Below are 12,257 nucleotides of genomic sequence, written 5' to 3'. Positions count from 1 at the left end.
CAAACTTTGGAACGCTCTTCCTGGAGAAGTGGTGTCGGCAGACACTATAAATACATTTAAAATAAGGCTGGAGAAACATTTATTGGTTAAAAACATCAATGGGTATGAATAAGTAACATAATCTGTCTTTAAAATATCAGAACATACAGTACAACAAGGGATAAGCTACTTTAAACATACGTTGAACTAGATGGACGCAAGTCTTTATTCAGCCTAACCTACTATGTAAGTGTTGTACCTTCACAATTCGTATACAGATGGAGCCGGCCTTGTCTTTGCAGGGTATGGCGGCAGAATCGCCAGCTGCCATCTGCTCTGCAAAAGGGGATGCGCGCGCGTCCCCTTCCAACGGCACTTCCCCCGGGTCCCCGCCGGCTGTCACCCGGGGTCCCCACCACAACCCCCCCTAAATCTGTCCGTCTCCCTGAAGCGGAGACGGACAGGTTCCCGCCGCCCAGAAACTGGGACGCGCGTCTCAGTCAGATGGAGCGCCGGGCTGCTAGCGGATCGCCAGCGGAGACAGTCTGGCGATTCGCCAGCAAGAGGGAGCCCGGCTCCATCTGTATATATGTATGTATCCGTTTGAAGTACAAACCCCACCCACATCTAACTCTCTGCACATGTTACATCAGCCCCACCTGCAGTGCATATGGTTTTGTCCATTAGAGAGTGGTTGTGCCTTTGCGGGTGAAAGATGCTGACTAAATTAAGTGAGAAAGAATAAAACCCATTTACAACAGAAATAAGATTATACTGTAGCTAGAATCTATCAAGATATATTTTTGTTTGGCTTTACTAAATTACACATTCCCTGGACTATCAGTAACACCCTTTATACCCCTTTCACATCGCACTTTTAAAACGGTAAATTGCCGATTTTTTTTTTCATTTTAAAACGTTTAAGCCTGCACTGTGAATGCACCAGAGCCGATTTACCGTTTAAAGTTAACTGGTATTTCGAACCGTGTAAAAAGCAGAGTCCTACACGGTTCCTTGCCGTTTTTTGAGCAATGTGAATGTGTACAATGTGTCTGAAACGGTATTTCAGGCAAACAACACAAGCTACAGAGCAGTGATAGGCTGTCCCCTTTAAAATGACAGGCAATGTTGACACTCTGGCTTTAAAAAAGTGTTCGGGTTGAAACTGTTTGACTGCTATGTTGAATGAGACTTAACCGGTATTTAAAACGGTAATCTGCGGCAATGTTAAGGCTCTGACCCGTTTTAATTACCGTTTTAAAATACCGGTTTTTAAAACGTGTCGGCGATGTGAAAGGGGTATTAGTAGTATGTTTACCAAGCAAAGAATACTCAAATCAAAGTAAGTGCAAAATCAGCTGTTTTTTTTTTTTATTTTATTTTTTTATTCTACGGCTTTGAGATTTTTTTTTTATACATACACACACATAATACAATTGTGGGTGAGTTTCTCACATGTCCAAACCATCACAGCATAGGGATGGGCATCCACCAGCAAATCTTTGATGCAATGTCACTGACCATCTCATCAAAAGAATTTGATAGAAAAAAACATTAATATGACTTGCCCATGCGCAAAAAAGCCAAATTTACACATGCACAAACATCTTCAGCAGTGGCCACACATGTGCATAAGCAGTGTGGCTGGCTGGGGGGCGGGACCATCATAACATCAAATACCAGAATGCTGCTATTGTTTTGATGGTAGTTTTACCATTCAAAAACACAGATGGTAGTAAAAGATTGCAATGCGATGTCCACCCCTATCACAGCAGCCTGAGCTTCCACATAAGTGCTCCCTACCCCATAGAATTGTGAACAATTTTGTGCAGATTCAGGTGCCATGTTCAGCAATGACAGCATGGCACACCCTACATATATAGTTGGATTGACCCAAGGAGTAACATTAACCCTTTGAGCACCAAGTGAAAACTGCCAAGAAAACATTTTTATTCATCATAATGGGGCAGATGTATTTAGCTTTAACAAGAGATAAATGCAAGGGTGATAAAGAGATAAACAACCAGCCAATCACCTCCTAACTGCCATGTTACATGTTGTGGGCAGGATGCTCTAACATCCGCGCCCGTCCTTCGCCCACATAATTATCGCATATGCTCTAACATATGCGATAATTATGGCAAAGGACAGCTCTTAAGAGCTGTCCTTTGTGGTGAGCCAGCTTTGCGCAATGGGTCCGGCGGCTCCCCCGTCCCTCCCTTACCCGGAAGATGATTTTCAGTGCAGGAAGGATGAGGTCACAGATCTGGGCTGCCCGGACACGGGTCGGCGCAAGGCAGCAGGGATCCATTCAGGGCGGCGCGCCGGACCCATTGCGCAAAGCTGGCTCACCACAAAGGACAGCTCTTAAGAGCTGTCCTTTGTGGTGAGCCAGCTTTGCGCAATGGGTCCGGCGGCTCCCCCGTCCCTCCCTTACCCGGAAGATGATTTTCAGTGCAGGGAGGATGAGGTCACAGATCTGGGCTGCCCGGACACGGGTCGGCGCAAGGCAGCAGGGATCCATTCAGGGCGGCGCGCCCGCCCCCCGCAGCAAAAAAGGTTAACTTTGTTTTTACCGCATATTTAGATTAGAGAATCCCACCCTGTGTTTGAAAAAAGTCAGTAAGGAGCTGATTGGCTGGACGTTTATCTCTCTTTTTCACCCTTGCATTTATAAGATAAACTGGAGATAAAGTGAAAGGAGATAAAATAAAAGCACCAACCAATCAACTCCCAACTGTCATTTTCAAACATAGGGACAGATGTATTTAAGGGCCCCACACACAGCACAATTTTCAGGCACTTTCTGAGCAATTTTACTAAATCGCTCAGAAAATGCCTGAAAATGCATGTAAATCGCTGTGTATATAGCACACACAGCGATTTACATGCTCGCCCCCGCCGTTCTGAATCTGCACAAGATTCAGAATGGCCCGGTCAGTCAATTCATAACAGTCGCTCAGAAGCTCCTGCTCATCTCCCGCATGTGTGGCGCGGGGATGAGCAGGGCCATCTGATCGACTGTCATGCCGGAGCACGCTGCCCAGATGAAGCCCCACTGCCACCGACCTTGAAGCCCCGCCGGAGCCCAGCTGAAGAGACGCTTCCTGGACCTGCCGGGTGCCGCGCCCGCCCTCTGCAGTCAGATGGAAGCTGCAGTGAGAGGACGCGACACTGGTAGACACCGGAGTTGGTAAGTATATACTATATTTTTTTTTACACTGTGCCACCAACGGTTGAGGGGAGAGGGGGATGCCACACTATACCACCGACGATTAAAACTTTTTATGGGGGAGACTACCACCAACTATGAAATGTTTGGGGGGGGAAGTCACTGTTCCACTAATGACATTTATTTTCAGCAGCCAGTATCCATTTATTGTTTCATTATGTGTGTATGTATGTATATATTTATATATATATATATAGTGCAGTTGATGGCATGTGCGGCTGTGACAGTCGTGACAGATTTGAAATCTCCCGTGCTGAATCTCCCATTATGAATCTCCCATTATGAATCTCTGACACAAATCTCTCTGTATGTGGCTCATTGTCTGAAATGAGCCACAAGAGTGAAATCTCTTGTGCTGAATCTCCTGTTATGTATCTCTGGCACACATCAATATATAAATGCAAGAGTGATAAAGCGAGATAAATGTCCAGCCAATCACCTCCTAACTGCCATGTTACAGGCTGTGTTTGAAAAAAGTCAGTAAGGAGCTGATTGGCTGGACATTTATCTCTCTTTATCACCCTTGCATTTAGCCCTTATTAAGGCTTAATACATCTGCACCACGGTTCATTGCATACCTCCCAATATGACCCTCTCCAGGATGGATACATTGCTCTGCAATTCCCTGTTAATGTATGATTGCCGTCACCTGTAGTGAAGCAGCTTTCTTATCAATACCTGCTCAACACAGATGAAGGTAATCATGCAATAAGGAGGAAGTCCAGTAGCAGAGTATTGTGTCCCTCCTGGAGAGGGTCATGTTGGGAGGTATGTCATTGGCTGGTACTTTATCTCAAGTTTATTTCTTCTCCAGGCTTAATACATCTGTCCAAAAGGGAGACAAAAAAAAAGGACACACGCAAAAATTTAAACTTGGAACAAGTGTAGCTTTAGATAACCGGGCTGCTTTTTTTAAGCTTGTGAGGCAGTCTACGCAGCCCTCAGAAGGGTCTCTAGCGCCGGTTATGGAATTACACATACTAAGCATACACTATCATGGCTTCACAGCACTTACAACGCCATGTCTGCCAGCCGTGTATAGCCCTGAGGGAGAGGCCCAAGGAGGCGCGTTACATGCCACCAGACCATGGCAACTTGATACGTGGGCAGGAGTGCCGGGGAGCGGCAACGAGGTTTTAGAAAGAATAAAGAGGCTTCCCCTACTTCCTCCCACCACACTATAAGCGCGCACGTGGCGTCCCTTCCCGCGCGTAGGCAGGCAAATAAGGGCGGCAGCTCAAGCACCCCATGGGCCCGCGTCACGTGCAGACAAGCACTACAAGTACCAGCGGTACCAAAGATCAAACACGCGTCACATGTGTTAATTCGCACAGCTCTCACGCCCTCCTTACACTGCCACTCACATGTCTATGTTGTCCAAGGCGGCTGTGTCTTCTCAGCATCCGGGTACTGTGGAGATGGAATGCCTGATGAAGAATCGCGTCGCAGCACAGACTATCCAGGAGCGCGAACGAAGGGAGCACTGGGCAGCGGCCTGTTGGGAATGGCTGGGGGGGGCGAAAGCCCTACTCCCGCTCTCCGTGCGCACCACTTAACTGTTAGGCCACTAGCCGGGAACAGCTGCCCGCGAGGGCAAGATATAGCTTTTATCTGTGACGTCACCGAGGCGGGGCCAGTGGAACGTTATCCTTGGATGTTTGGAAATGGGTAGTAACGCCGCAGCGCGCCTCACTCAGGTGTCCGTAATCAATGTCTGACTGATCACACCTGGCCTGGAAGCCGTGCGTGCAAGCGCCGGGACCTGTGTACATGGACCACGTTTGGGGAAGCTGCATGAATATGGCAAGCATCAGCTATGGCTGGTTTGTAGCACTCACCACTACTTCAGTTTTGTTTCTGCTTGTTAAATACAAAATAAGTTTCTCCATTTTATCCTCCGACACAAAATCTGCATTGCTTGGGTACAGCACTACTACCGCCTCCTAACTCTGCAAGAATGGCACTGATAAGGCCTCGTGTTGCCAATTATCATTAATATGTATGCAATTTGGCCCTTTTGCCATATTCGCAATGATTTAGATTGTTCCATAGAGTAATCCTCTACAATAATTACATAAAACTAAGTGAAATCATTAGCACAAGTTATTGATACTGTATATCTCCACCTTTTGTACAAACATTTCCAATCAATATAGAGATGATCTAAACCAGTGGTTCTGAGCCTCGTTCCTCATGGACCCCCAACAGTTCACATTTTGCAGATCTCCACACAGAATCACAGGTAAAATAATTAGCTTCACCTGTGATCTTTTAAAATGTGCCTGTGAATGAGTGCACCTGCTGGGTGACCTGGAAAACGTGCATTGTTGGGGTACTTGAGGACCAAGGTTGGGAACCACTGCTCTAAACTTAATCATGAGCAGGCTGAAAAAATGCTATTACAGAGAAATGTGCTTGTTCTAGCTAGTGTGTAAAGTAGTTTCCTACTACAGAGAATAACCATTGCTTAACCAACATGAAGCGCATACTGTACAGTATGTTTACCAAAATGATCATGTTAAGGATGGCTCTTTAAAATAGAAGTGTGGTGCTTCCTTTTATATAGTGTGTTTTATAAACAAGTTTGGATGTTTTGAGTAAGTGGTTGATGCATCATTAGACAAGTGGTGTATTGATGTATAAATTGAGTGGATTGAATGAATACAGATTTATACATTCTACGGATAAAAGTTATTTTCAAACGCAAATGATCAATCACTATTGGAAGCAATAGAAAATGGTTAGTTACATATCCACACAAGCTCGCACTATTGCAAGGATGCCAAACGGGCAACTTTTAGTCCATCTACTCCAGGAAATCTAATGCAATCCTTTCCACCGATGCTTCACAATAGACCTCTCCATATCATGAGTTTCCCAAATATTTACACTATGTGAAACAAGATGCTCATAAAAACGTAGTATATACAGAAAGACACTTGCAGACATGCCTGAGCTAATGTAAAAGAAACTAGCCCAATAGTGGACTCTGGTAACGGTCAACCTTGCACCTCTAAATACAACAGATTGATCATTTCTAATATATGGTGTAAATAGTTTAATGTGTTATGTATAGTAGTTCATTTGTACCTGCTAATATTTCTTTGCTAAATGTCACCATGCCAAAAATAAACTAGGATAATAATTCGAATGAGCGACACTTGCATGATTTCATTCTTCTAACCTCGCTACGGACAATAACTGCTTGATGTGTATTCTGTTATCCTGCATGCAACTCTGCAAAGGGAAAAATTCTCCAACTTACCTTTAGTTGTCAGTTCTGAAGGATGCGGTCCTCAATATGGAAGTAAAGCGGACTTCAGATGCACGTCTCCCCTATATATTTATATATATATATATATATACATATATAAATATAATTATTTTTGTAGCAAAAGGCTAAATTGCCCACAGCTCTAATACAAACGCACAAAATGAACGTGACCTCTTCAATAATACAAGATGACTCAAAATAAAAACAATCAAAATAAAAAAAAACTGAAAGAGCAGCTATATGCTTGCTGCTGCTAATCTAAACTAAGGATGCAAACAAAGAAACCGGGATATATATATTAAGGCGTTACAGAGCCAGTGTGTGTCAGTGTGCCCTGCTTTTTATTATGAATATTTCCGCTTTACTGTGATCTCTCTTATTTGAATTGGTGACTGCAGAGAAAATCTGCTGCATCCTCTAGGACCCGCTGCACTTACAAAAAAAAAAAAAAAAAATGGGGAGGGGGAGAGAAAAATCGGGTGGGAAGGTCGCTTATATAAAATAATAGGGGTGAAAAATTATAAAGGGGAGTGGGGCTTGGGAAAAGGGGAGGTGTGGTGGGTTTATAGCAACGCTTATGAAGAAGCCTTCCACACGAGCCTATGCAACCGGCGATCCCTGCTCCCTTCCCACCACCACCACTACTACTAGCTATGCTGCTACAGCTGCAGACACCTGCTCGCTTTGCTGCTTCTGGCGCTCCGGTTACTCAGAAGCTGCTGAGCTCCTGTTGGAGAGGGCTGCTCACGCCCACAACTGCACGCACACCCAGGGTGGGCAGCGGAGGGGGGTGTGTGTCCATTTCATCCTATTAGCTCTTGGAGGAATTTGAAGGGCCGTGAAAGCAACTAACCACTGATCATTACCTATGAATAAAGCTTTATATGAAGAGTGGGATGCATTACGGGTTTTTTTTTTTTTTTGTTTATTTTATTTGGAGAGAACTCCGACATCCAAGGACGTATCAAGGTCACGCAGGACTGGTAGCCTGTTTCTGCTGCAGCCACTCAGCAAGCATACAGTAATTGCTGATCATACGTTTATTCCTCTTATCTGTATGTAACTTCGTTGATGGAGCGCTAATGTAGCAGTAGCCAGAATGCTCCTATATGGTTTTATTCTTTGTATTGATGTTTTCATTTGTATTATGACTTCGATATTGGTATAATAGGAGCAGTAGCGCTGGGTGTAGTGAGACTACAGAAGGATGGGAGGAAGCAAACTGCTGCTGCCCTGATTCTCCTCCGCAAGTCTAATGATGGCTGCACTTCAGTGAATCTTTCTAGAAGGGGCGTAGCTCCGGACCAGACACAGTTTAACATGGGGATCAGCAGCTTCCATCGAGCATCAACCAAAACATCAGCCTACTGTATATTATGGACAATCAGCTATACAGTAGCTATGTTTAGATGTGCTACCCGGCGGTGGGTTGCTGCTATTATGTTATTGTTTATAATGTAACCACACACCTGCATGTGCCTTGGGTACAGCAGACTTCCAATGCTCAATGTCAACTGTTTGACCTGTGTTCCTGTGTCAGCGTATGTATAGTCAAAAATCATTATAATTTTACGCCTTCTACAAGGTTTTGCAACATGGTAATGACGATATTGTGTCTTTGTACAAAATGCTTATCATGTGCCCCCCTCTTTTTTTTTTCTTTTTTTTTTTTATGCTTCCGCTAGAGTAGACAAGCATGCACTTGTAAAACGCAAATGCCAAATCGTTTTTCCTTTAAAATGCCCTTCAATACACATTAATAATTAACGGACAGCTTTGTCTATGAGCTTCAACTCAAATCCAGGCTTCCCACTGTAGCCTGCTTATTTGTCTTTGTTTAAATCTCTGCAATACAATATTTAATATTTACATTGGTACTTCTATATGATTTCTGACACTACAGTAGCCAAGCGTGCACTCGGCATAATCTAAACTAGCTAAGATAAGATCTGATAGTTGCAGTCACCAGTGTCCTTTTGCTTTCTTTGTGAGGGGAGACTGGCAAGGTGGTAGCTCTTCTTAGAGTGGGTCGTTTCAAAGGGGTTGATCACTCATGGTAGACCACCCCTTACCAAATTAAAGAGGGTCAATAATTTGGCATACTTTCTCCCACGTTGTTTGCAGTATTTCTACTGTATATGAAGAATCAGAATTTGGAATGATTTCCGTTTTATATAGCAAAAGTGAGATCTTGGAGAGACCCCATCTGTCCATATACTTGTAGTCAAATGTTCCCCATAAAGCTTATACAAGTAAACAAAGTTTATTCTAGATTTTGATTATACTCCTTTTATTATAAAGTCCTCTTAGTAAATTAAGCAGTGTGTACAGAAAGCTGTGTTTGTAGGCACATATTGGATCTGAATGCTTTATTTGAGAATTACTATGTATCAGAATAAAAAATGGTCCCTTAAAATGGCATTATTTCTCACTGTCTTTATTACGGAAAATAAAGTCTATAAATATTACTTTTTCATTGTTTGAACACAAACTTGTTATCTCTGAATACTTCTATCTGAAGCTGTATGTTCCTAGGCAAGAGTGCTTTCCGTTTCAGTACCATGGACAGTGCGTGCTGCTGCTTTTCCCAGTAGCTAAAGCCTCGCCTTTTTGTATGCTGGAATCCAGATCCATGATTCAGAGAAACGTTTTTAAACGTCCCACAAGAGCAGTAAAGGAACAAAAAACATTGTTAGGTGTTTTTGTTCTCTGAACAATGAAAAGCAGTGATTTTCTTTGGTATATGCCTACCAGGGTGAAATAACTTACATGCTGTAAGTTATTTCACCCTGGTAGGCATATACCAAAGAAAATCATGAAAGGATGCATGATTCTCTTGTCTTGGTCATGTTCAAGGGCAGAGTCCTATTACAGTATGTGTTTTCCTTATGTTGTATGAACTTGATCTTTGCTTTAATCATTTTTTTTACTATGCCTGTTCATTCGGTGTATGGCATATAAGGGTCTTTCTCCTCCGCCTCTTGCCAGTCAGCTTCTGCTCCGGGCCGGCCTGAGACAAATTTTTTTGGGTAAGAAAACATATATTTGAGCACCACCCATGTTGATATTGTAGGTGGCGCTACAATGTAGGTGGAGTATTGATTGCTACTTAATAAGGCGTACAGTACGAGCTGGAGGTGCTCATCAAAACTTGGCCACATAATAGTACCAATTCACATTACACTACACAGTAATTTCACTTACTGTATACACACTGCACCAGCTAGAGCCCCTTTTAAACACACTGTGCCAGGATTAGGCACACAATAATGTCCATTGGACATTGTACCACACACCATAATGTCCAATACATATTATGACACATAAGTGCTACTTACCTACATGCTCGATGCCAGAGGTTACATGTTCTATGCCACGGGGGAGTAAAATGCTGTTTGCCACCGGCGAGGAAGAGAGTGATGACAGCTGGACAGAGAGCAGTGAGCAGCCTGGAGGTGTTCAGAGCAGGTCTGCAGCTATTTGAAATCTTGTGCCAGCTCTGATTTGATTGGCTGCCAGACTGAGCTCCGATTGGCTCTCGAACCGGCGTAATATATCAAATAGCCACGGACCTGCTCTGAATACCTCTAGGCTGCTTACTGCTCTCTCTGTCCAGCTGTCACCGACTCCTCGCACAGTAAGGCGCCATAGTAATCATGGGGACCGACAGTCATAGGGAAGACACTGTCAGCGCCCTGATCACTATGGCACCTTACTCAACTGCATAGTCTGTGTAACTGGCCCTGTTTCTACCTCATGTAAGGATCACTACATAGGGCCTTGCTTCACTTCATTTCTTCCTGCAAGAGCTGCTGGCAGGTAAATCGTCCCATGCAGAGCAGTAGCTGGCTGGGAGGAGGTGGTGTGTGGGCCAGTGCTCTGAAATCCTGGACAGGCAGGGCGGCGGATCCAAGAAAAAATTATGGGGAGCACAACAATAGGGCAGTGGGGAGCCTTGTGACTGGCTATATTTGCATGTACAAGAGGAGTGTGCTTCCAGAAAAGGAGGTAGGACCTCACTACAAGGGTTATGGCTTTACAAGGTATTCTGTCCTTGCAAGCCACATCCCTTATTTCTGCCACACTGAGTACATATATAAAATCAAGACCATACCCCTTACCTGCATCAGATGCCGAGAGTCTTCTCTCCTGGATGACCATGTCCTTTGAGTGTCTGCATCAAGTGATGGTGGCAGTGGCGTAAGTTCGTCCCAGTTGCCCGGAGGCAAGATAAATATTGGTGCCCCCCCAATAGTTAATTCAGTAAGGTGTCTGTCTCCAGTAAGAGATACAGGGTGTGAAACTTGCAAAAATGATGTTAGGAGGTAGAGTCAGCCACAGAAGTGATATTAACGGCTTTCAATTAACTGATTCAAACTCACAGGGGAGGAGAGGTGCCCCATTGGGAGCAGGAGCCCTGCGGCAGATGACTCCATTGCCTCCCAGAGTTCCGCCTCTGGATGGTGGCCTGGTTCCCTCCCCCTACACAGTCTTCAGGCTATGTACATATAGTCATATTGTACAGTTAAAAAGAGATGCACCAATTCAGCACTCCCTCCCAGCCCCCACATTGTACACAACAGCACAACACTTTCTCCCCTTTAATGTTCAAGGCACTCTCCCCTCTCCTGCTCCTTAAATTTCCACAACAAAGCATTCCCCTGCACACCCTCCCACAGCTCCATCAATGTCCACAGTGAATTATCCCTTACCCTACAAAGTCCACAATACACTTAAAATATTACTTTGTATTAAATATTTCCTTATGGGAAGTGATGGAAGTCCCAAAAAACATTCACTATGATTTCATAATCCCACTGCAATTATTGAAGATAGTATATGATCTTGTACCTGGCTAAAGTGACACTTTAAAGCAGGCATGTCCAAACTATGGCCCTCCAGCTGTTGTGATACTACAAGTCCCATCCTGCCTAGCTACAGTTTTGCTATTAGAGAATGCTAAAACTATGGCAAGGCATGCTGGGATGTGTAGTTTCACAACAGCTGGAGGGCCACAGTTTGGACATGCCTGCTTTAAAGGCTATAAGTAATGGGAGCCCAGTGGTAGTTTGAGCACCCTCTCCAGTATGGCTTAGCTGCTTTCTTTGGTTAAAACTGGTGCATTTGGGCACAACAAGCATGATAAGTAATGGGCACCTAAAAATAATTGTATTGCTCTGTTTGATTTCTCTAGGATGCAATTAAGAAATGATCAACAGAACTTGGTTGCTATGGGCAACATCCTTTTTCAGTTTTAGAAGCTTTAGTAAATTTACCCCTAGTGTTTCCCTGATTTTGATAAGGGAAACTTAATGAAAATGGTTCTATTAGTTTCTGATCACCAAATTATTTCATTTTTTTCTGCAGCAATATACTGTCAGCACATCAAACTGAATCGTGTAAATAATTGACTAAAGAAATGTAACGTGTGATAACATAATACAGATCATTCACCCTGCCAGTTTCTAAGGAGTAAATTTACTAAGATGGGAGTTCTATTGAAGATGAGTTGTTGCCTATAGCAAAGGGGCTCAATAAATAAGGTATGATATGATTGGTTGCTATGGGCAACATCCCATCTTAGTTCATTTAGACCTTATTGTCTATCCGTTTCTGTATTTGGTGGTCTAACAAAGAAAGGGTGTTACAAAGTAAGTTAAAACCGGGTACACAAATCTGGTAACGTATAGAAGCAAAGGACAATAAACCATTTGCTGGCAAATGCTGGAAATCAGACTATAATCATTAAAGCATATTGGCTTATTAAATTTG

At 43.6% G+C, this 12,257-nt stretch overlaps 2 protein-coding genes across 10 annotated transcripts in view; one reads left to right on the top strand and one right to left on the bottom strand.

Moving 5' to 3' along the window:
- The window catches only part of ELAVL2 (ELAV like RNA binding protein 2), a 230,077-nt gene that overhangs the window by 141,710 nt on the left and 76,110 nt on the right, over positions 1–12,257 (bottom strand). For 2 of the 7 annotated variants that reach the window (XM_083185266.1, XM_083185291.1), the window contains exon 1: positions 6,477–7,186. The exons of 1 other annotated variant lie outside the window; for it this stretch is intronic. Coding sequence is in view for 1 of the 6 variants with exons in the window: in XM_083185301.1 (XP_083041427.1) it covers positions 4,576–4,614 (39 nt within the window). In the remaining 5 variants the exon portion in view is untranslated. Of the gene's footprint in view, positions 1–4,575; positions 4,817–6,476; positions 7,187–12,257 lie in introns of those variants that run through there. 4 more of the 7 variants (XM_083185283.1, XM_083185301.1, XM_083185310.1 and 1 more) reach the window with 3 other exon arrangements.
- The window catches only part of LOC146075713 (uncharacterized), a 40,649-nt gene continuing 32,952 nt past the window's right edge, over positions 4,561–12,257 (top strand). The window contains exon 1 of one of the 3 annotated variants that reach the window (XM_083185242.1): positions 4,561–5,034. In XM_083185242.1, coding sequence (XP_083041368.1) covers positions 4,982–5,034 — 53 coding nt within the window. In that variant the 5' untranslated portion in view covers positions 4,561–4,981. Of the gene's footprint in view, positions 7,507–12,257 lie in introns of all 3 variants that reach the window. The other 2 variants (XM_083185232.1, XM_083185223.1) reach the window with 2 other exon arrangements.

Source organism: Crinia signifera, chromosome 1 (genome assembly GCF_055691185.1).
Source record: "Crinia signifera chromosome 1, ASM5569118v1, whole genome shotgun sequence".
Taxonomy (NCBI): domain Eukaryota; kingdom Metazoa; phylum Chordata; class Amphibia; order Anura; family Myobatrachidae; genus Crinia; species Crinia signifera.
This window is presented reverse-complemented; position numbering and strand designations above follow the sequence as displayed.